This window comes from Alternaria atra (genome assembly GCF_907166805.1).
Source record: "Alternaria atra isolate CS162 genome assembly, contig: 22, whole genome shotgun sequence".
In the NCBI taxonomy this organism is placed as follows: domain Eukaryota; kingdom Fungi; phylum Ascomycota; class Dothideomycetes; order Pleosporales; family Pleosporaceae; genus Alternaria; species Alternaria atra.
Window position 1 is genome coordinate 1896000 of NW_025091320.1, and position 23436 is coordinate 1919435.

General features: G+C 51.1%; 9 protein-coding genes across 9 annotated transcripts; 4 read left to right on the forward strand and 5 right to left on the reverse strand.

Moving 5' to 3' along the window:
* Nucleotides 1-190: 190 nt before the first annotated feature.
* On the reverse strand, nucleotides 191-3005 carry ALTATR162_LOCUS3405 (uncharacterized protein; the record flags this gene model as incomplete). The annotated part of the gene is made up of 4 exons (XM_043311011.1): nucleotides 191-2504; nucleotides 2552-2703; nucleotides 2758-2915; nucleotides 2969-3005. 4 exons carry the CDS (start codon nucleotides 3003-3005, stop codon nucleotides 191-193), a joined length of 2661 nt encoding a protein of 886 aa, XP_043166946.1.
* A 1685-nt stretch (nucleotides 3006-4690) lies between these two features.
* Nucleotides 4691-6283, forward strand: ALTATR162_LOCUS3406 (uncharacterized protein; the record flags this gene model as incomplete). Its single annotated transcript, XM_043311012.1, has 3 exons — nucleotides 4691-4890; nucleotides 4954-5738; nucleotides 5787-6283. 3 exons carry the CDS (start codon nucleotides 4691-4693, stop codon nucleotides 6281-6283), a joined length of 1482 nt encoding a protein of 493 aa, XP_043166947.1.
* A 401-nt stretch (nucleotides 6284-6684) lies between these two features.
* Nucleotides 6685-7366, forward strand: ALTATR162_LOCUS3407 (uncharacterized protein; the record flags this gene model as incomplete). Its single annotated transcript, XM_043311013.1, has 3 exons — nucleotides 6685-6806; nucleotides 6857-7234; nucleotides 7282-7366. The coding sequence occupies 3 exons, from the start codon at nucleotides 6685-6687 to the stop codon at nucleotides 7364-7366; spliced, it is 585 nt and encodes a 194-aa protein (XP_043166948.1).
* A 330-nt stretch (nucleotides 7367-7696) lies between these two features.
* Nucleotides 7697-9407, reverse strand: ALTATR162_LOCUS3408 (uncharacterized protein; the record flags this gene model as incomplete). Its single annotated transcript, XM_043311014.1, has 7 exons — nucleotides 7697-7846; nucleotides 7903-8004; nucleotides 8063-8412; nucleotides 8468-8564; nucleotides 8614-8676; nucleotides 8726-8806; nucleotides 8877-9407. 7 exons carry the CDS (start codon nucleotides 9405-9407, stop codon nucleotides 7697-7699), a joined length of 1374 nt encoding a protein of 457 aa, XP_043166949.1.
* A 769-nt stretch (nucleotides 9408-10176) lies between these two features.
* On the forward strand, nucleotides 10177-10920 carry ALTATR162_LOCUS3409 (uncharacterized protein; the record flags this gene model as incomplete). The annotated part of the gene is made up of 2 exons (XM_043311015.1): nucleotides 10177-10335; nucleotides 10387-10920. 2 exons carry the CDS (start codon nucleotides 10177-10179, stop codon nucleotides 10918-10920), a joined length of 693 nt encoding a protein of 230 aa, XP_043166950.1.
* Nucleotides 10921-11934: 1014 nt separating this feature from the next.
* Nucleotides 11935-15524, forward strand: ALTATR162_LOCUS3410 (uncharacterized protein; the record flags this gene model as incomplete). The annotated part of the gene is made up of 6 exons (XM_043311016.1): nucleotides 11935-12376; nucleotides 12432-12524; nucleotides 12579-12759; nucleotides 13000-13009; nucleotides 13713-14889; nucleotides 14938-15524. The coding sequence occupies 6 exons, from the start codon at nucleotides 11935-11937 to the stop codon at nucleotides 15522-15524; spliced, it is 2490 nt and encodes an 829-aa protein (XP_043166951.1).
* A 299-nt stretch (nucleotides 15525-15823) lies between these two features.
* ALTATR162_LOCUS3411 (uncharacterized protein) lies at nucleotides 15824-17789 on the reverse strand (the record flags this gene model as incomplete). The annotated part of the gene is made up of 4 exons (XM_043311017.1): nucleotides 15824-16312; nucleotides 16365-16856; nucleotides 16912-17585; nucleotides 17672-17789. 4 exons carry the CDS (start codon nucleotides 17787-17789, stop codon nucleotides 15824-15826), a joined length of 1773 nt encoding a protein of 590 aa, XP_043166952.1.
* A 650-nt stretch (nucleotides 17790-18439) lies between these two features.
* On the reverse strand, nucleotides 18440-20902 carry ALTATR162_LOCUS3412 (uncharacterized protein; the record flags this gene model as incomplete). The annotated part of the gene is made up of 5 exons (XM_043311018.1): nucleotides 18440-18569; nucleotides 18627-20215; nucleotides 20266-20648; nucleotides 20709-20732; nucleotides 20785-20902. 5 exons carry the CDS (start codon nucleotides 20900-20902, stop codon nucleotides 18440-18442), a joined length of 2244 nt encoding a protein of 747 aa, XP_043166953.1.
* Nucleotides 20903-21882: 980 nt separating this feature from the next.
* Nucleotides 21883-23355, reverse strand: ALTATR162_LOCUS3413 (uncharacterized protein; the record flags this gene model as incomplete). Its single annotated transcript, XM_043311019.1, has 1 exon — nucleotides 21883-23355. One exon carries the CDS (start codon nucleotides 23353-23355, stop codon nucleotides 21883-21885), a length of 1473 nt encoding a protein of 490 aa, XP_043166954.1.
* Nucleotides 23356-23436: the final 81 nt, after the last annotated feature.

Here is a 23436-nt window from a genome sequence, read left to right on the forward strand (position 1 = left end):
AAATTGTTGAATGGCACCTTCACATGATAACTCCTTGACCGAACCCATGTCGATGTGATTGTTCGTGAAGTGTGGTGAGCTTTGAGACAAATCAATAACAATTGAACCATCGCTATGCTACCCAACGAAATCGTCACTACACACCATCTAAACAGCTGTACTATATAGTGCCTATCCCACTCCAGCCATGCTAAAAGTCCTCTTCTTCATCATCCTCCCTAGCCAAGGCATTCTTCTCCGCCAGCTCCCTAATCTTCTCGCCAAGCACTTCCCGTCCATATCTACTCGCAACCTTGCCCGCAAGATCCAGCATCTTGCCATTCGCATCTCTCATTAAACTGACAATCTCCAGGGCCTTCATACCATGGTCCTCACCCGCAAGACACTCCAATCCGAGCAGTTGGAGTAGTGCACGATCAATCGCCACTTCCAGCGTACTGAGTGCGGATTTCTGAGATGCCGTAGGACGGGTATGTAGGAGTGTAGAAGAAAGCTGTGAATGTAGTGTCGATGCGAGAATGAAGGCTTGTTCATGATCCTGCTGTTTCTCCTCGTTGCTCTGCGGCTTGTCGTCGTCTTCTTCATCTTCCATGTCGCTTTCCTCGCCTCTTCTGTTCTTCTTGCCCTTGGCTTTGTCAACCACACTCGTGAGCGGGATTTCAAAGCCGAATTCAGAGAGATGCGGGACGGGTGCTGAAGGGTACTGTTCCCGGCCTTTGATGATCATGCAGTGGAATTTCGCGCCTGTGCCGTCGGAAGATGTGGGGGATGACGCGACACCAACAGGCCAGTATGATTCTTCTTTTCCGCCACCGGCGCGTCGAGCAAGGAGTTTTGTATCGAGCATGGGGACCCAGCGGGCTTGGCCGGTGTTTCTCCAGCCGAGGAGGGTTAGCAGGACACCATCGGAGTCGTAGATGTATGGATCGCCTTCTGCGGAGAAGAAAACTGAGGTTAATGTTGTGCCGGGAGGTAGGGCAAGGATGTCGGAGTCTTGGTATACTATGTCGTGCTTGATGTTCTCGATGGTGTAGAGAAGTTGCGTGCTAAGGTCGTTTTGGATAGGTCCGTTGCCAATGGTGAGTATGTAATCGCGCCAGGCTGCACAGGTGACTGCTGGTGAGCTCTTTTGTCTGTAGACGCGTACCGGTAAGCCGAAGAGGGAGTATATGCGCACGTAGTTTGCTGACGTGGTTACGCAAACATACGAATCCGACAGTGCAATTGCGGTGACAGACTCCCCAGTTGGGAGATTCGTCCGCCACTCAGTTCTCGTCGTCCACGTCTCATGCGGTCGGTAGTATATGATCGCAGGGTTGCCGTCACCAGTGCTGTTGGGTTGACAGGCGAACAGTGTACCGTTTTCGTTGAGACAAGATTTGTCGTAAAGGAAGATGTCGGTGAAGTGGAAATTGCGGAAGGTGTGCTCATCGTAGAACTTTACGCTCACTGTATGGTGTTTGCCCTCCTGTTCCACAGTTTCAACGTAACCAGTCAAAGAACAGCAGAGTAACCGTCGGTTTCCGCGCCAGGGTGTGCTACCTGGTTGGAAGGGCTCGTGGACTTGGGGACGGAAGAGGGCGGAGCTGTAGGCACGGCGTTTGGATGCTGGTTCCACGCCACTAGTAAGATGTCCGTTTGGGCGTTTTCTCGCAGCAGTGATCGCGGGAGCGTATCCAGCGCCATCATCGTCGACGACAAAGTCCTCCATCTCTTCGTCCCCATCTACGTGGGCTTCATCGTCTTGGAACTCTGGGCCCAGGATATCTTCAAGAGAATCTGGTGTCCCACTCCTTTGCCGCGGCCGTCCAGGAAGCGTCTGCACATTGCCGTTTGTGAGTTTCGCTGGCTGTGGAATACCAGCTCGGCCTTCTGAGGGGTCGTGGAAGAAAGGAGCGGAAACGGTAGGTTTTTGTAGTAGGGGAAGATGCTCGTCAGGTACGAGATCGGTGTGAATGAAGAGTTCACCTTCATTGTTGGTGTATGAGAGGATGTTTTCCGTTGGGTGCCATGCCATAGCCAAGATAGTAGCCTTGACATCGTCGAACTTCTTGAGCTGTTTCTGTGTCTTGGTATCCCAGAGGCACAAACTCAGATCACTCGAGGTAGTCGCTAACAAGGCACCGTTAGGCGACCACGCCGCCGCGGTAATATCAGCTGTATGACCAGTCTTGAACACTCTTTGCCTTTCCCAGTCACTAGTCGACATGACCTGTATTTGACGCATGGCAGTTGGCGTAGCGAATGCTCGTCCATCCGGGTGCCAGAGGGCTTTGGAACTAGTCTCTGCATCTGCCTCCAAGCTCTTGATCATGCCTTCCACCTTGTTCACCATTTCAGGCTCATCGCCATCCAGCTTATACATGTAGAGATGACCGTCGGTGCAGGAAACGGCGAGTTGGGTTCCGGTCTTGTCAAAGGAAACGTGTTTTACGGCTCGTGGCTGTTCGCGCAGTGTTCTCATGCTCTTGTCTTTGGTATTTACGAGGTTTACGACGAGTTCACTGTGCCTATTAGTAACAGGGTCGAGCATCTGAAATCGTAGACGTACTCGCTGGCAACGGCAATCCAGTTCCCATCCGGACTAAGAGCCACATCCCGTACTGGGAGCGTAGTCCTAACCAATATCTCTTCAAATTTGCCATTCTCAAGGGAGAACCTGCTCACTGTGCCGTCCTCTGAGCCTGTAATGAAGTAGCCATTCTGCGTGGGGGAATCAGTGCATCGTTCTAACGTTGACTATGCGATAGCACATACACCAGCGACAACTGCGGTGTTGTTCTCTTGACACTCATCTATAGTAATCGGCTCATCATCCGATCCAGTAGTGAATACGCGGCAGTAATTGTCGACTCCGGCTGTGACGAGTTTCTTTCCGTTCGGTGTATATGCGAGGTAGGTAGCACCGGGGGCATCTGAAGGCTTCAATTAGTCTGATATTCATAGGATACAAGTTCGGTCTACTTACGGGCCTGTCGTGCGCGTAGACGCTGTGTTGTAGCCATTGTGGTATAGAATGATGGTTGCAAGTGCACCGCGTTTGGGTTGACGCGACCGCGTAAAGTGGATGAGGCTAGCGCGCTTTGAAGACGCATCCCCGCCGCACCCCATCATTTCTAACATTAACAACATTTCTACTATCAAGGCTCATTTTCCGCTTATGATGACGACCTCCTCGTTACATCTCGACCGAAATCAGATCCTAAATTTCACTTCACTCATTACAAGAATAGCACCTCGTAGCCCCACGGTGCACTACCAGCGACCGGGTCATAGTAGTTTATGGGTGACATGCCCGATCAGCCTTTAATGTCTGCAGACGTAAAACTTTGTATACAACTCTGATATTACCCTACCACATACTCTAGGACCAATTCACGCTACAGCCAGCCACTGGAGCATTTTACAGCTGAGAGTCTATAGGCAGACTCATCAATAGCTCGGTATGCATGCAAAAATCATAAACGATCGCATAGGAATCTGAATAATTCAAAAAAAAATGGCATTGCATGCACAGCTCGGTTCAGGTCAAGGTCCCAGAGAAGACTACATGTAAGCAATACTTATAATCTGCTCATCTGGCTACCTTGAGCTGGCCATACGGCACTCTCTGCTTCTGTCTTGCGATCACTCAGAATGTATTTCCAAACTTTCACCCACCTTGTCATCTGCGCTGCGCTTGCGAGCGCAGCACCACTCCCAAAAGCCCCAGTAGACAACGATTTTCTTGCGAACGGCGGTTTTGAAACAGCCAGCGCTTGGACAGGCAGTTCCCGATCTGGTCTTCCTCAAGGCTATCTCCATGGCTCTTTCGCTACCACAGACTACGCATGCAAATGTTCCTCTGCTTACAATATCTCGACATCGGGTGCAAATACCGCTTCTCTTCGCGGCTACTGTGTCACTCAGACCATCAGCAAACCTGCCGGCTCATACAAGTTCTCTGTCAATGTTGGGCGCATCTCGCACGCCGATGCTACTTCCTCTAACCAGGAGACCATTACTGTCGCGGTAGCTATGAAAAACGGCAGAGCTATACTGTAAAACGCCATCTGCGACTCCAGCGCATTGAGAGGCAGACTTTGTACTGTCGCAGCCAGAAATGGTGTACCCATCCACGATTATGTGGAGACGAGATTCGCGACGACCGTGGGCCAGATCAAGGTCGATATTTGTGCCACATGGACGAGCTCTGTTATCGATGGGTCGAGGGGGTTGTGAGTGTTGTTGCTGCATGAGTTGCTCTGGGACACGGAGAGTATGTTTCAACGCCATATGACTGGTAAATGCTAGACGAGCGTAACGCAGCAGACGCAATCGCGTGTGTAGGATTGTTGGAAAGTCTTTCATGTTTTACCATCGCTCAGAAATAGTGTCACCTGCAGGATGGCGATGAACGATTGACTTGTTTAATTCTTGGGGGCATCGGGACAATCATGCACCGATTTATCAGCCCATACGAGGCCAGAGACATAGAAGCTGCACGGACTTTGACGGCTCAACAGATGCGAGCTTCTCCGCTATCACAGTCGACCGACGCTAAAAATGCACCCCATACCCAAACACGCGTTAGGGCGTGCATTAGTCGCAAATGGCCGCCGCCTTTCGTGAAAAAGTTCCTGAGTCTTGTAAACTCCGCAGTCATCCCATCTTGAACATTTTTAGGGGATTCTTACGGAAAGCAGACGCAATGGTATTCACGGATGAAGAGCAGCCTCTGCTTAGGATTATATCGCATGAATACGAAAGCATCCAACAAGAGCGCAGTGGCGAGGAAACGGGGAATGACGCGCTTGATTTCGAGCCTCTGGACCCTGAAGACCCTAGAAATTGGTCCAAGGCGTTCAAGTGGGGGAATGTTTTCTTGCTTGCCCTAATGGCATTTACAGTGTACGCATATACCATGAAAGGTTGTAATTACTACAAGAGTTTGGGGGCTAACTATGTTCGCAGCACATTTACTTGTATCGGCGTTGTGCCGGTCGCTAGCAAAATCGTCGAGGACCTTGATGGGAAGCACTCAAGCTCTGCGAACAGCGCCCTACTCGTTACCATCTGGGAGCTTGGAGAAGCCGCTGGACCTCTGCTTATCGCACCGCTGTCAGAAATTCTTGGACGTTATCCTGTCTTCAACGCTTGTAACATCGGATTCATCGCTGCGACTATTCTAGCAGTGTTGAGCCAAAACAGCGGCGTTTTCATTGCTGCTAGGATGCTCACAGGCCTTTGCGTCGCCTCGAATGTCCTTAACCCAGCGATTATCGGGGATATTTTCGAGAGCGAGCAACGCGGATCTGCCATGTCTCTGGTAATGCTTGCACCGCTTATTGGAGGAGCTATTGGTCCTGCCATTTCGGGCGCGATCGCGCAGACGATAGGGTGGCGACGCATGTTGACCATTGCCGCTGGACTGGCCATAGTGTGCGAAGTTCTGTTTCTTGTTTACTTCAGGGAGACATACAAAATGGCTATCCTGAGGCGAAGAGCAGCAAAGACGATGCAGGAAACCGGAGAAATCCCTCAATCCAAGAGCACGCATGAGCATCTAGCAAAGCTCTGGCACTCGATCACTCGACCTTTTGCAGTGCTGTTCGGGTCCACTGTACTAATGCTTCTCTCGTTGTTTGCTTCCGTCGCCTTCAGCTTCTTCTATGTTGTCAGCGTTTCATTACCGCTAATTTTGATGGAGAAGTATGACTTCAGACTTGCCATGATTGGTACCACATTCATCTCATTCAGTAAGTGCCCTAAAGTATCCCTGATCGCAGTAGCTAATGGGGATTTAGGCGTCGGATCTTTCTGTAGTGTCCTAGTCTGCAACTTCACGCTTGACAGGATTTACATCAAGCTTCGCGGTCCTGATGGTGAAAAGGGAAAGCCAGAATATCGCCTTCCTCTTTCTATCATTGGTGCGATTCTGCTACCTTTCTCCGTAACCGCATATGGTTGGATTGCGGAATACCGTCTCCCGGTAGTCCTGCTTCTTGCCTCTGTAGCCTTGATGGGGTTCTCGCTCCTTCTCACAGTCATACCGTTGTCCGCCTATGTCGTTGACGCTTGCGGGATGTACTCGGCCTCGGCTATGACCGGCGTCATTGTCACCCGATGCCTTATGGGCACTTTCCTACCACTGACCACCGGTCCATTGGCTGATGCTCTTGGATACGGACTGGGTTTCAGCATTCTGGGCGCAGTGAGCTTGTGCTTGGTTATCATTCCGATATCGATCTTTAGATATGGAGAGAAGTGGCGGCAGCTTTCAGAGTTTACGAAGGACTCTTGAAAGATAGTCAAGCAAGCAATGTAACGCGAGACTCCCTGATTACGTCGTTGATTGAACGAGTCTACTATCAATTAAACAATCGCATGTACGTTCTGTACATGTTGTAGACTAGAACCTGTATGGTGTATCCCCAAAGACAAAAACTGGAGAGCAGTCACGTTGATAAACAACATATGTCCCTGCCAGGCACGCTTCCTAAAAACGTCGCTTCCTCGTTCTCAATTCTTTCTTGCAGTTTCTGTGTGCCTAGCTCCTTCTGTGCAGCTGCATATCACCTGTCTCTCATAAACGACGTCGCAACCTTTTTTACTCTACTCTCCTCCTGCAGCTATCATCAACATCCGTGAGATTGTTAATCAGCCCCGAGTAGACAAATCCAGAGGTCACGAAACAAGCACGCCATGAAGTTCGCTATCCTAGCTTTCACAATTTTGGTAACCCAGGCTGTCGCTCAAGACTATAATGTCCAATCTAACGGCTTCCGTCTCATCCTCAAATCATTGACTAATGATACCCTCAATGAGTAAGAACTCCCAAGACTCCTATATTGAACAGCATACTAACATTGATCAGCCACGCACTCGGTGCTTGTCATCAAGGCGCAGCCCAAGAAGGCCTATGTCTAATGAATGACACGCTTGCCACCCCAGCACGCCCCTACACCACTTTCTATCACAACACCACCTCCCACAACCACGGCAACCTCAAGAACGCGAATGACACCGCAGGTGTCCTCAACTGGTCCTTGAATTACAATAACGGTGCCGGCAGTGTATTCTCTGCAATGGCCCTCCACTACTCCCAAACACCTTGCCTTATGGACATGATTTTTGCACCCCACAACTCGAGTTACCAAATGGTGTACTTTGCAGAGGGCAGCAGTTCCATGTACATTGCCGTCGGTCTCAATGATACTGGCAGCACTCCTGCTTCCCCATACCACCAATCAAGGTCAGGAGTTGGTATGTATGTACCATGCAGTATAACTACAGGTATAGGTCGCTGGTGTGGAACATGGATTTCATCATGCTGCCACAGGATCCGACTTGTTCATGGGTCGGCGTCCAAAGAGTTTGGGTTTGAGAAGGTGAGCACTGAAGATCACGTCGCATTTCTCAGACGTGACTGCCGAGCATTTTGATTGAGGAGGTAGAGTTGTTGTTTATGGTTCCTCACTAGCAGTGATTGGGAAAGCCCTAGGGGGTATTGTGTCCTTTCATTGTTATTGCTAGTTTCCTTTTCACATTTTTCTGCTTGTCTTCAACTTCTTCATCAGGATGCGTGCACAGAAGTTTGGATGTTGGTCACGTCAAAGCGATGCTCACTACCTACAATGAGGCTACCGTGAATATTGAACCTTCTCGACAACACCGGGCGTGTCACCCTCTCATTGTTCACGAAACTAGTCATATCTCAGCCCTGTGTAGTGTCCCTTTCCGTCTCATTAGTCGCCATGCAACTGATATCCAGCAGGCTTGGATCGACGTTTCTGCACTCATAGACAGGCGGCTCTCCACTGGGTACTTGAACAGTAATGTTCTCAGCGCGGATGTTACTGCATCTCTAGAATCAAAGCTATCAGTATGTTCCAATGCTGATCTATACATCACTGTACTTACGTCGGGCGCGCTGCAGACCAAGGTACCTGCTTCGGGATCTTCCTTCCCAGATGTAGTTCCGTACATGTTCTTGATAGTGATATCGGAGATCGTCAAATTTGCCTATGCAAAAACTCATTAGCTTCGATAGTCTCACAGTCTCGCTACTCCATTTGCTTACAGGATGTTCAGAACAAAGCGTCTGGTTCTTTTGCCCATAGCACTGTGTGATGGTAATCGCGCGGTCGTTGTTATCAACACGGAACGTGTCGTATGTGACATTCCTTACTCGCCCAAGACCGCCGCCGCCATTCAGCAGCGTTTGGAAGCTCGTTTGAATACCTGGCCACACTTTAATTCGAGCGCTGTCGCTAGCGTTCGTAAGGGAGACGTTGTATATATAGAGGTTTTCCACGATATCGGTCTCGTTGGCGTATTGACCTAGAGAGCCTACGCTCATTCCATGGGATCCTGTGCAGTCCAAATTCTGAATGACGACGTTGGTACTGTTGGGTTTGAACGAGACGCAGTCTAGTTGTGGTCAATACATGAAAAGGTAGAGCAAGAGAAGAGACAAAGTATTTACCATCAGTGTTGATGATGTATGAGTCCTGGATAACGACGCGGTCTGAGCGGTAGGTATCCCAGCCGTCGGAGTTGGCTATCTCGACGTCGTTCAGGCTCTGCACTGCTATGAGTATCATGGGTGTACATTTAAAAGGAAATATTTACCTCTGCTCGTAGATCCATGTTACTGATCAGAATGTCGCTACTGTTTGCGATGATATTGAACCACTAGAACGTATCAACAAGCGGGAGATGTAAGGCAAGACTGTGTCCTTACATGCGGCGAGTTTCGCATGCGCAGATTTGACATCGTAGCTCCCTCCATCCCATCAAAGGCGAACAACATAGGTCGTCGTAACTATAGTATACATAAGTCAGTAAAATACGCTCAAGACAATACTTTTACCGTTGAACAAATTGTTGCTCACACTTTTGTTGGTCTGAATCTCTTCCCAGTAAGCTTGGCCATGCCCATCAAGAACGCTCTTCTCCCTGCTCAGATCTCCGTAGATATTCACATCCTCACCACCCCACTTCCAGTACACGGATTGATTTTGGAAATCGTACTTGAAGCTGTTCTCTGCCCAGTAGTAGACATCACTTGCATCGAAGTGTATTTCGCCGGTGATATTGACGTCAATATGTTTGAGAAATGTAAGATCTAGAGGTGAGCCTATAAGGTATGATTGATCGAGTACGACTGTACCGCCGTCATTACACTTATGGAAAGAATCGAGGATGCATGCTGCGTCGTCGCGGTCTGAGGCTGTTCCTGGATTGACAAAGCAAAAACGTTTGGGATCTCGTGCCGGCGAACATGGCATTGGTGTACCAGAGTCATATGGGGCGGGAATGGTGTTTGGTCGCTTGGGAAGATGGTGGTTGTTAGTTGCTGATGCCGCAGCGAATGCGGCAAAAACTGAGAAGAGACACAACTGTAATCGCATCTTGACAATCATCGAAGTTGAGTAGGTAATGTACGGATTCCGTCTCAAAGCTTTATTTACGCCTAGATACGAACATACTGCCGGCCTGACAGTCCTATATCACTCGAGTTCATAGTCCCAACAAATCGACTGTACTAGGGGGATTTGCGACTCTGCGCGAATGCGTGTTTTCCATACGTGGATCGTATTGAGCCGTTCGGCCGCTCGGTACATAAGACAACGACATCGGGAGCTTCGTAATCCAATATCAATGGGATCAGCGGGTAAATGTGGTAACTGTTGGCAAACAAGAGTCACAATGATGCTTCTCAAGCTTAATATGGGTGCGGGGGAAGCTTGGCAGTATCGACTTCCGCCGATAATCCGGGGTAGAGAAGTACGCGACATCTCACCAACCATCCTTTAGACGTCATCTTCTAGATAGTGAGATTATGTAGCAAGAGGGTGTCAATATTGACGGCTTCAGGAACGTCTTATCATCGGAAGCTATAGCAGTTCAGACGCGGTGAGCAGGCAAGCGCGCATCCATTGCCTAATCCTACTATACCTCTCTTCCTCAACTAACCACACAGAGTCTTCTAAGTCTTATCGTGGTGCTCCAGCTGCTCCGCCTGTCTAGATAAGCTCAATTGCAACAAGTTTTGCGCTACACAGCCTACCTGACTGATCTTTTAGGTGCAGCTGCAGCCAAAAAAGCCATACGATGAAGCTGAGAATGCTAGCTACGTAGCCGAAAGACACCACAGTAATACGAATTTTCCTCCGTGCACCTGTGCAATTGATGCATGTCGCCAACGTGAAGAAGCTGACAGCGAACGCTGCGGTGCCGTTCAGTGCTGAAATCGATAACAAAGCGAAGTTCTCCATCGGGAATGGAACCAAAAGCTATCTTGCCAAATTCGATGATATTACGAGAGTTCAGATGGAGGCTTTGCCCGAGGTATGTTTCTTCCCACTAATTGTCTTTGTAGAACAAGCTAACAATTCCAAGGTGTATGAGATTGAGCCACTTCAATACTACAAGCATGTATATGTCACGCAGGAGAAAGCCCCATGGGGCCTCCCCCGTTTGAGTAGCACTGGCCCTATCGGGACAGGACCCGATCCTGTGTATACCTATCGTACGGAGGCCAGCGGTACTAGGGTTACTGCGTACATAATCGACACTGGCATCAACAATAAGCATGTTAACTTCGAGGCACGCGCAAGCAAAGGACCAACATATGTTCAAGATGACCCCAAGTCAAGCAATGTTGATGTACATGGTCACGGTACACATGTTGCAGGGACTATTGGAGGCAAGACTTACGGAGTGGCCAAGGATGTTACCCTTGTCGATATCAAGGTTTTCAATGACACCACCGGTACAGCTTCTACTATCGACATCATCAAGGCCCTTGCTTGGGTTGTCGATGATGTATACTCGACCAACTCACGGAAGAAGGCTGTTGCAAACCTTAGCCTTGGCGGTGGTGGTGGCGCCAGTCCGGCCATGGATGCAGCGATTGCTGCGGCGGTTCGATAAGGTGTTGTCGTTGTTGCAGCTGCTGGAAAAGACCATGGTAACAATCCCCCACTCTTTGCTGAGTCTTAGGTCAATGCATACTGAGTTGATGCCGACACTACTTCGCCGGCTCGTGAGCCACTTGCCATCACCGTCGGTGCAATCGATATCAACGATAACAGAGCTTCCTTTTCTATCTATGGTCGGAAAATTGACATCTTTGCACCGGGCGTGAATATTTTGTCCGTTTGGGTTGCAGAACGTGGCAAGGAATCGACCAATAGGGAGATATTAAGCATCAGCGGTACTTCTATGGGTAAGCCGATGTCACTTTCAACCCAGATGACAAAAGCTGCGACTAATCATTAATCTCTTTAGCGTCGCCTCACGTTGCGGGTGTTGCTGCGAGTATCTTGAGTGACACGAACCTTCAAGCCATCAACAACGCGCAGGACGTCATTGGTGCAATGCTCATCAACACTGATAAGGGTGGCGTCTGGAGCCTACTCAACTTTGTTAGGTTCTCAACTATCGCTGCCATTGCGAAGGTTTAGGGCAGGGTTGGTGGGATAAGCTTAAGGAAGTTCAATTGTATTCCATTCTACGCTAAACCGTTTCCATGTCTGATCTTGACGAACCTCTCCACATCAGCCCTCTCAACAGAGTCCTTGTCCGTAATCTCCTGTCGTGTTTCTGCATATGTGCGTCTGATGCTGAAGATGTGCAGTAACCTTGGTGTTATAGCGGGCGTTCTGCCCTGCGACCGCCAAGTAGAATGCCGGAGCGCAGGATTCCATAGAAGTGATGCCTAGTCTGAATCGACAAGATAACCTATATCGGACTCTAAAGTCTTGCAGCATAGAATAGTTTGCGGAAGAGGATGTATGTCATCGGAGTGTAGACACAGCTAAGGTCTTCGTAGCACCTAGTACTTGGTATGTATGCGTAGGCCCGTGCGCCATGGTGCTCACGCATTCAGCGGAAGCCCACCAGAGCGGCATCACCAATATCACAACGCGCTCAACCCACGCCACGATGAAGACATCATTCACCACCCTCTCCTCCTTTGCGACACTTACAAGTGCAGCACGCTTGCTCCTGCAAATACCGAACACGGTCCTCGTCAACCCGTCTACCCTCCCCTCGACGACGCACGCAACGCTCCAATCTTCAGGCCCGCCTCTTGATGCCTACCTCACGCGCTCCAATACGTTCAACTTCAACAATGTGAGTGCCGGAAGTTACCTTGCGACCGTGCATTGCCGCGACTATGCGTTCGAGCCATTGAGGATCGACGTCACTCGGGAGGAGGCGGTAGAAGGCAGTGGGGAAAAGAAGGAGATGATCAGGGCATGGCAGACCTTCTTAGGAAACGAATGGGACAACAAGGGAGAGAGTCGCGGCGAGGGCGGTAACGGCTTGGTAGTCGAGGCCCGGCCTGTAGGAACCAAATACTTCTACCAGGAGAGGCAGGGTTGTAAGTTGGCGTTTATGACAAGATGCTGCGAGAAGACCTTTCTAACATGTCGCAGTCTCACCGCTGTCGTTCTTGAAGAACCCTATGATTCTCATGGCGGTGGTATCCATGGGCCTCATCTTTGGCATGCCCAAGTTGATGGAGAACAGTAAGCCACTCGACAGCTCGTCATTTGCAGACACACATGCTAACAGTCATCTAGTGGACCCCGAGATGAAGGAAGAGTTCGAGGAAATGCAAAAGCAAGGCGTCCTGGGCTCCGGCTCCACCAACACCGCACAACAGCTACAGAACTTCGACCTTGCTTCGTGGATGGCAGGCAAGACGGATTCGGGCAGCACGAGCGCACGTACACAGAGCCCTGCCGGGCAAGCAAAGAAACGGTAGATAGCGGACACGCATGGCTTCAGATAGCAGCAAAGTGCTCATATCCTCCGAGGCAGCGTACGTCCACCACATATTTCCAGCGAGCAATATACGTTATGATCAAGTCAGGCCTGTTTCCTTGGCCTGCGGAACAGAAATCTAATCCATCACCCGGCACATGCTAGCAATGCCCTTTTGCAACACATTTGTCTGGGCAAAAGCCATGTTAATGCATGATCCCTGACTAATCTACACAGGGCTACACTGGTAAGCTGAAGTGTCTGTTATCGGATCCGCAACTTCCAAGACACCTCCTCGGGATCGTTGTCTACCACCACTCCGCGAAACTCAGGACATTTTGTTTCATACAACCAGATTACTACATCCTCGAGCTGCTATACGGCACAACACAATACCTTCAAACCCAGCTTCCGTCCCGCGGCTTACCCAAGCGTGGTGACTGCTTATTCACGTTCTTGGCTTCCATCTCAGCCAATCGGGCAGGTGCTAGCCCCGATAGAGGCAAGCTTCAGTCATCCAAGCCAACGAGATAGCATCGTTAAATTTATGCCGTGGCGTATATATAGTTTCGCTGGGTTTAGGTTTTCTGGCTCAATCCGTTCGCACTGCGGTTCTTCCTCGCATGATGGATAAGATGGCAGATACTCCACATACCGGCGTCGATACACCAGTAAGCACGGCAGCACAGCATGATTCTCACCAGCATCACCACTCACATCTCGGCCACCACACGGGCAAGAGGCTGAGGCATTTCTTTAAACCTGATGGAAGAAAAGTGCACATTGCGAGTTCACCCGATGAAGCAATCCACATGAGGAGGAAACTAAGCACTGCGGATGAGAAAGAAGACTTCGACTTAGTTATACATGGATCTCCCGAACACGTAGGTTCATTCAACAGGAATGGAGGATTCTTGGTATCAGGCAGTTGATCTGATCACATGCCATAGATCGAGGCACTCCGCCACACCCACGCCCACCACACCGCGCACCACCGCCAACTTCACCAAGACCATGGTGCCCTAGCCCAAGAGTTTGAGCGCGTAATCCGCGACCTCGACACCCTATCTACCGAACTCCACATGCTCACCTCGCATGCCGTGCAACTGGACGCCAACTTTTCCAAATACGGTTACTCAGCCCATCTGCGCACTAAGGACGATGTAAATACTGCAGACTCTGCAGACTCCTTTACTGAATCGTCGTTCGACAAAGAAACATGGCAGGCAGGTCGTAACCACGGAAACAACATCCGGCTCTACCAAAAGCCCATAGTACGACAATACTTCCACAAAGGTCTTCTCTGGCGCGCAAAAGAGGCCCAAGAAGTCGCTTCGTACGAACTCTTCATCGACCTTTTTTACGTAGGTATCATCGCCATCACCGGTGACTCCGCAGCCGAGCACCCAACAGGGCAATCTCTACTCCGTTTCGCCATCACCTTCATCATGGGCTGGAAGTTCTGGACAGACATTGGCGTTCTGGTGTCGTGGTTCGATAGCGATGATGTGATGAGGCGGTGTTCCGTACTTTTCCTACTAACCTGTTTGTTGGGGTTCACGACGAACATGGCCGAGGCTTGGGAGAGGACGTATGCGCCGCTTGTAGCGTTTTACCTGGCAGCCAGGTTGTTTGTCATGACGAGTTTCTTCTGGCATGCGTGGTGTATTCCTATGGTTAGGGGCAGTATGTTGGGCAATGGGGCCATCATGCTCATCCCCGCAGCGCTTTGGATAGCGAGTATACATGTCGAAGAGCCACGTAGACAAGGGCTTATCTGGACGGCTATTCTATTTGATCTGTTTGGTCAGCTTGCAATGTTGCTGCTTCAGCGGCCTGGGTCGCCGGTGTATAGGTTTGTTCCAGAGTGGATCAAGAGAAGTCTCGAGTTCTTTCCTGCGACGAACATCGAGCATCGGATTGAGCGGACAAACGCCTTTGTTACGCTTGTCTTCGGTTCTTGTGTTCTGGGTCTGCTGTATCAAAGTTCTGTTGAGATGGGGATCAATGCTTTCTTTGGCAAAGCTGTGTTGGGGTTGATACAGGCGTTTGTGTTCAATTGGCTGTACTTTGAGATTGACTCCTTCAATCTGCATACACATGCTATTCGTCGGCATGTATTCTCCGGTAAGTCAGACTCCCATTCCCCTTCACACTCCAACTAACAACTACAAGCGTTGATATGGTTCTCCGTCCACCTCCCCTTCATAATGTCCTTCGTCCTCTCTGCATCCGCCCTCGCCGTTCTAGTCCGCGCCCACGACATACCCTCTGCACCTCTAGACTCCTTATCCGAGACCTTCATCTCCCGCTCCGAAGACCACATCTCAGAAGGTCTAGTATGGTATTACTGCGGCGGTCTGGGTATCTCCCTCCTCTGCCTCGCTATCATCTCTGCAACACATGTCCATCGCACCATCCCCAACCAACGTCTCCGTAAATCCGCTCGTCTCGCCTATCGCACCTGTGTGTCCATCATCATAATCACACTTCCTCTTGCGCACCTCGATAGCCTGCGGTTGGTAGCAACGACTACGGGGTTGGTTGTTTCTGTGCTAATGTTGGAGTTGGTTGGCGTGTCCTGCTGGGGCGAAAACTTCTTCTGGGAGAAAGATTGTAAGAGGGATCGGTCGACATATAGCGCGAGATGTGCAGTGAAGAGGGAGGAGTTGGAGAAGAGCGTTCGGGACGGGACGGTTGTAGATGTGGCTGAGATCGCGAAGAGGGAGGTTGGTGAGAAGGGAGTCGTTGGTGTGGTTTGAGTGATAAATTTGATGTCGTAGTTGAGTGGGGTGTTATATTGTTTGGCATGCATGAGATGGCAAATTCTCGATATGATCATGGTTGTAGTAAACTTATCGGCTACGTCAACGCATCTTGAATGAATTGCAGAATGAGATGAGTTCGATGATATTATTTGCATGATGCGTCATCAATGCACCACCCAATTTCCCAATCTCGTCGCTAGAACGCTACACACACGCTTCATGCAGCACGCATACAAACTCATATGTATTTTTTATGCCACACAAGTTTCACACACTCATCCATCTGCTCGCTACTACTCATCTGCAACCTTGACCTTCTGTTGCTCATCATGGAACCGAATCGTACGTCCAGGGATGACGCCCTCGCCTGGACCTGGTACCTCGCCATCGACAACGCCATCCTTTACTCCACCATCTACTCCCGCATGCTCGCCATCCCTTGCCGTAGTGTTGACACTGTTCATGGGCAACGGCGGCTGACTGGCCACGCGCGCCGAACTAGTTGCCCTCGATGTGCTCGCCGAGCTCGTCCCCGAACTGATCAAAGTCCTGCCAATACGCACAACCCGGTTTGGCAGAGAATCACCTCCATTGCGCGACCAGCCTGGGCGACGGCGCAAACGCGCTTCAGCATCAGTTGTAGGCCCGTCGGTCCCCTCGATATGGAATGTGGGTTCGTCCACAGCTGAAGATCCGGTACGGGCAAAGGATAAGGCTGTGCTGAGAGTGCGGGGAATAAAGAAGCCGAGTTTACCTAGAGGAATGGACAAACCGTGGACGACCTGGTTGATATTAGAATGAGCATTGAGATATTTGAGAGAGGAATAAACTTACGACTGAGCAGATCACTAAGAACCAGATGACCACATTCATGACTTCCATGAGAAACGCTGCATCCTCCCTGACTTCACCGTCGACTTTGATATCAGCAAGAAACTCAAGGCTGATGTAGAGGTAGAAGATGGCGCTCACACCGATCGGACCGAAGAAGCCTACGAACAGTGCTTGACGTCTTTGTTCGATCTGGTGAATTTGTTTGTGCATAGCAAAAATGATAGGCGGTCGGCGGAGAAGCAATACTAGGATACCCAATGGGATGAGTCGGTAAATTGGGATGACTGGAGAGTGTGCGAAGAGGCGCCAGGGACAGACGGCGCCAAACCAGATGAAGATCGAGACATTAAGAAGCATGTCGATGGTTGGTTGGAAAGAGTCATCCATCGTTTCGAGGCGGAACCAGTCATCCCAGGTAAACGTGTTGCCGGCGATGAAGCAGGCGAGCACGTCGTCGCTGCCGATCATGCCGCAGGTGCCGACAATAAAGAGCTGCATCCATAGTTAGCAAACCTCACATCCCCAAAAATCGAAAAAGAGAACTTACAGCCAAGGTAATTGCAAACACCAAGAAACTCTCGCGGTCAACGTACTTCCGCTCCTCGGCCCAATGGAGTAGTTCCTTTGCAATCCAGCCCACAGCAGCACCATAAACCACACTTAGTATGATCGTGTAGCCCCAAGTTTCGCCGAACCACAGCCCTACTGCGACTTTGGTACTGTTATCCGAGCCTTCTCCGCCGTGGCCAATATGCTTGATTAGGTAAAGCGGTAGGAAAAGAAACGGGTAACCAAGACCATCGTTCGCTCCGGACTCAGCAACAATAATCTTCTGCAACTCTTTCGGGATATTTTTGTCTGCAAATTTCCCCTTGACGATGGAATTCGACAATACAGGATCCGTGGGCGTGACACAAGCGCCTACAGCCAAGGCATGTAGGAAGCTGATATGTGGGACCAAAGCGAATACAAGTAGACTCGTCACGAGCCACATGACTGTCATACCCGGACCTAGTAGCAGAGATAAACTCTTCCATTCTGTCTTTAGATATTTTGACGGTAATTGCACACCCGCGAGTACAAGCTGGACGCCTAGCACGAGGCGCGTAAAGTACAAGGTGATGGTATCCAGAACCTCGGCATCGTTGAGAGCGTATTCCTCTGGTCTGATCCAATTTGTGGCATGTGGCGAGAAGATGAGTCCAGCGATGAGTGATATTACTGAAACACACGGATTAGTATGTACTTTGAGGCTGGAATGATCTGTGCAACATTCTCCAAATCAAGCTTGGGAAACAGCGACTTACAAGCTTCACTTAGGTAATACTTCTCTTTCATCAAATAACTAACAAGTCCAAAGAGCGTAATGAATCCCCCCAAAGATGCACAGACAATGTTGAAGTTGTTAACCGCCAAGGTAGGCATGGCTGGCTACCGACCCTGAATCGGATCCTCGGATCCGACCAACGGCTATGTCGGCTTCCTCGCTGGTTTTGCTAAGTTCTCGGCGAGGCTTGACGACAAAGCTTAATGAATATTTCTTCTGCTTCACGAAGTTCTTGAAGGTGATTGAGCGACTTGCAATACTTTATTTTTTGGTGCAAAGTGATATACGTCGTTTGTGTAAAGATGTTTCGCTGATCCGTGGGGTAACTCGGTGCAGTGGTATCGTGGCCGTCTGAAATACCTTCACCGCAAGACAAGAGGACAGTGAAAGCTTGATGGCAACGACAAGAGGCTTGAATCTCACAAGAGATGAATAGGTAGTCATATAAGTGGAAATATGGGGAGTGTTGACATCTTAGAGAGTTTACAAGGAAGGCGAACGTGGGTCGCACACGCGTAGCGCCTTGGCTGACGGCTTGTCCAAGGCTCTGTTAAGGCTTGGTATTTTGCGTTTAAATACCTCAAAGTTTACTGATGGGCAACGGAACAAGATTTTGAACAATTTGGCGCGGGTAGCGCTCTGATTCTCTACATTCCGCAGATCACGTGCCAAACTCGAGAAAAACGTTTCACAATGCTTATTTACAATCCCAATAGAGCCCAATATTCTACCTTCACCAAATGCACATCTATATGTTCGCGGCCGCTGCTACCTGAGGTCCATATCCGACTTGTGGGTATGGCTCACCAGGTGCCATGAAGTTTGTCTTGGGATTCTTCTGGGCCTTTGCCGCTGAGCAACGGGCCATTGTTGGTGAGCTGTGTAAATATTAGCATGACATCAAAAAATGGATAAAGCATATTGGTGTGACTTACTTTCTGGAGATGGCATCTGTGAAGAAGAAGTTCTCAATGGGGTTCTTCAGCGCTTGACCGGTCGCTTGTGCGCCCTGGTTCTGGTCTACCAGCTGAACCTTGCTCAGGCTGGGTAGCGATGCGGGCTCAACAAGGTCGTATCTCCTCAGAGCAGGCGAGATCTCCTCCATGCGGTCGCGCAGTTGCTCAACATCGTCGTAGGGTAGTTCAGCACCGAAGTACTCTGATGCTGCTCGGACGATCTTCCAGTCTTCTCTTGAAGCACCGGGAAGGCCAACAGCGGCACGGGTCATCTGTACGCGACCCTCGGTGTTGACGTATGTGACCGACTTCTCTGTGTATGCGGCACCAGGCAAGACGACGTCGGCGAACTGTGCGCCGCGGTCGCCATGGTGACCTTGGTAGACAACGAAGGCATCCTTGGGAATGTCGGCTTCGTTGATCTCATCCGCACCCATAAGCCAGACAAACTTGGCCTTGGTCTGGGCAACCTCGGAGGAGGGGACAGTGAAGCCGACCTCGTAAGCACCAGTTCGGGAAGCGGTTCGCTGCAGGATGTTGAAGCCATTCCGCTCCTCGGTCTGGAACTTGTCCTTGTTCTTCTCGACGAAAGATCCGACCTGCTCGTAGATCGACTTAGCATCAGGGTGTTCTGTGACACCGCTACCGACAATGATCATGGGCCTCTTGGCTGAGGCCAACTTCTTTCCGAATTCTCCGGAAAGAGCGCTCTTGACGTCGTTGGCATTGTTTCCAAGCTTCTCGTACTCAAATGTGCTCTCGAAGTCCTCGCCAACGTAGCCAATCTCAAGGTCTGTTCTCAGCCATTGCTTCCTGATGCGGGCGTTGAGGACGGCAGCCTCCCATCGGGGGTTGGAGCCAATGAGGAGAATGTAGTCAGCATCCTCAACACCGTAAATCTTGGAGTTGAAGGCGTAGTTTGACCTGACATCGATACCGTGCGCAATGGGTTCGCTGCCACCGGGTTGGTCAAGAGCCAGGTTGTCTGAGCCGAGCTTGTTGGCAAGATCCTTCATGGCGACCAGCGCTTCGGTCTCGACGAGGTGGCCAGCCACAACCTTGAACTCGTTGCCCTTGGGTGCGATCTTCTTGTATGCGTTGCCGATCTCGACTAGAGCCTGCTCCCAGGTTGCGGGCTGGAACTGGTCGTCAACGCGGACGAGTGGGTTGACCAGGCGCTGTGTGCTGAGAGCATCACAGGCGAAACGGGTCTTGTCGTTGATCCATTCCTCGTTGATGTCGTCGTTGAGACGCGGGATAACTCGCATAACCTGGATACCGCGAGAATCGACGCGGATGTTTGAACCTAAGCCGTCAAGGACGTCGATGGACTCAGTCTTGTACAGTTCCCATGGACGAGCCTTGAATGCGTAGGGCTTCGAGGTGAGAGCACCAACGGGGCAGAGATCGATGACGTTTCCGGACAGTTCGGTGTCAAGGGCGGTTTCCAAGTATGTGCCGATTTCTAGGTCATTGCCACGGCCGAAAGAACCAAACTCGGGAGCACCAGCGATGTCGTTGGAGAAACGGACACAACGTGTGCAATGAATACACCTGTTCATGGAAGTCTGCCTTTGTGAGCATACATTTTGGGATGGAAGACATTGTGAGAGCTTACCTTGATCAACGGTCCAACGTTCTTGTCCTCAACCGCACGCTTTCCCTCGAGCTCGTGGAAGCGTCCGCGGTCGGCACCGTATCTCATGGACTGGTCTTGGAGATCGCACTCGCCTCCCTGGTCGCAAATAGGGCAGTCCAGAGGGTGGTTGGCGAGCAGGAACTCCATGATACCCTCACGCGCCTTGTGGACAAGAGGCGAGTCGGTCTTGACAACCATGCCTGGCTGTACGGGCCATGCGCAGGAGGCGACAGGCTTGGGTGCCCGCTCCACCTCGACCAAGCACATACGACAACTTCCAGCAATCATCAATTTCTCATGGTAGCAGTATCGTGGGACGGTAACTCCGGCCTGGTCGCAGGCTTGGATGAGGGACGAGCCGGCTGTTGGGGCGCGTTAGAACCGTGTGTGCAGTTACAAGGGGACATGTCTCGTCTTCGTACCTTCGACTGATACTTTCTTTCCGTCTGTCAGGCCCGTTAGCATACCTTGTCGCCCACAATGGGGAGTGGCACAAACCGATAGTGAGCTCAATGTCTGCTGGTCGGCGGGCCGAGGCAGTAAAGGCCCGGCTGCCATTGAGGGCTGCGCGGAGGGCAGGCCTCTTCAGCGACCGGATCATCTGTTGCCGCAGCATTGTGAGGCTCTGAACGATGGCGATGGACTTGTGGCTGCGGAGCTTCAACTGACGTTCACGATGGGAGCGCTATGGCTTGGCGTTTGAATAATCCACCCGTGATTGGCCAAAGCGCCGCCCGCCCCTTCCACAAAATTCTCGCCGGCCGCTCTCCGACTTTCTCTTCTTCAACTCATTATGGGCACAATTTATTGTAGGAAAGTTTGGCACTCTACCTAGCTATCCTCTATTACGTGTCCTATAGCACGACTCACCGTGCGAGGTAGCTGGAGCAGACGAGGTTTTCTGATGATATCTTGTTCCTTACCAACGTCGCTACATTTTTTTTTTGAAGAAGCTGCTTGTGTCTGAAGCTCGAGGTACATAGGTACCTCACCACAAGCTGCCATGCTGCAGGTAGAAGAGAGACACGCCTGACTTCCTGCCTAGACAGCTCTTGTTAGAACATTCATTGGGCGTCTTCTCCATCACTAGTTGTGCGAAGCATGCCGCCAAATTCTCCACGTCCAACGAGGCGGTGTGGGTGCAGCAGCGCTTTTACCGAGCTCAGAACATGGCAGTAATGCGTGAGCCAACACTCACAACCGCACTGGGACAGCATTACTATGACTTGACTGTATCAAGCTCGTTTCGCACATGTGAGCGACTGGTCAGGCAACGCTCGTGGATGCGGCTCTGCCAACGTCACGTTTGCATCGGGCTACCGCGGACACCATGTGCGGGGAAACCCAACCTATCCATCTCACTCCTGAATATTCACCAAACAGCATGTTGCATTCTTCTTCTTGATAAACTTTTGAACTTGTTTGAAACCTCAAGGGTCTGCTGGAATACATCTACAAAATACACCGACTCATAATTTGACTGGTCATCTAGTCTAATGCGCGGCACCAACAAGCAAAGTGCGCAGCCTCGTCGGGCGACTCCCGAACGCCGTGGCAGAATAGTCCGCTCCAAAACATAAAATTCGTAATCATCGCTTACTCGTTGTCACTCTCAGGGCCAACCTCCATCTTCGCAGCCTTCTTGGCTCCGGAAGCATCGAGCTTCTGAGGTGGCGTACCGAGACCGTTGTGGTTACGGAAGAATAGAACACCCTTACCCTCGCCCTCGGCACCGACGCTGGGCTCGACCCACTGGCACCAGCGTGCGCTCTTGTACAGAGCCTTCAAGAAACCGATGGGGCCATCCTTGGTATCAGAGCGGTAGTGACGGCCCATGATGGGCTTGATAGCCTCAGTGGCCTCGTCGGCGTGGTAGAAGGGGATGGTGGAGATGTAGTGGTGGAGGACGTGAGTCTCGACGATACCATGGAGGAGAGTACGTCCGATGAAGCCAAACTCACGGTCGATGGTAGCAGCGGCACCACGAGTGTAGGTCCAGGCGGTGGCGTCGTAGTGGGGCAGGGTGGGGTCGGTGTGCTGCAAGAAGGTGATCATGACGAGCCAGTGGTTGACCCAGAGGTAGGGAATGATGTACCAGACGAGAAGGTTCTTGAAGCCGTAGGTCTTGCCGACCACAGTGAGAGCAGCGAGAACGAGACCGATACCGAGATCGGAGAGCAGGATAAGGTGCTCGTCACGCTTCTCGTACAAGGGGCTGGAGGGGTTGAAGTGGTTGACGCCACCGAACATGCCGTTCTTCTTGCCCTTGCCCTTGCCCTCGATCTGGCGGTCGTGGTTGTTGTGGCCGGTGACGTTGGAAATGAGGTACATGGGCCATCCACCGAGCTGCTGGCCGATGGTGTGGAGCAGGGTATAAATAGGAGTCTCCTCGGCCAGCTCAGAAATCTCGTGGACCGCCCTGCCGACACGCGTAGCGTATACTTCACGCGTCTTGGGGACAAAGACCATGTCACGCTCCATGTGGCCGGTGGCCTTGTGGTGCTTGCCGTGGGAGATCTTCCACGAAAAGTATGGGACGAGAAGGGCCGAGTGGCAGAACCAGCCGACAGTGTCGTTAAGCACCTTGGAGGGTGAGAATGCCTGGTGGCCGCACTCGTGGGCAAGGATCCACAGACCAGTGCCGAAGAGGCCCTGCAGGACAGTGTATGCAGCCCAGAGCACGGCACGGAGGGGCATGGAGGGGACCGTCTCGGGGGTCACGTAGTTGTGGAACACGTAGAAGGTAGCGGCGAGCGAGGCGACGTCGCGGGCGACGTAGCCCAGACCACGGATAGCGGAGCGCTCGAAGCAGTGCTTGGGGATGGCATCGCGCAGCTGCTTGATGGTGTAGTCGGGGACCTCGAACTCGTTGCCGTACGTGTCGAGAAGCTTTCCGTGGGATGACTTCTTGGAGGTCTGGGGCTGCTCGTCCAGCGAGGACAGCGACGTGTTGGAGGCTGAGCCGGCTGGGGAGTCAAAGGGCGAGGCCGAGACTGAGTTGATAGTCGAATCGGCTGTCTGGTTCCTTCTCAGCGCAGGCTGCTGGGGGCGGGCAGTGGAGGTTGCCATTGTAGAGAGAAATTGAGGTGTGGTGGAGGGGAAAAGAGGGTTTGGGGTGGGGAGCAAGCCTGAGCAGTTGCAGCACCAAAG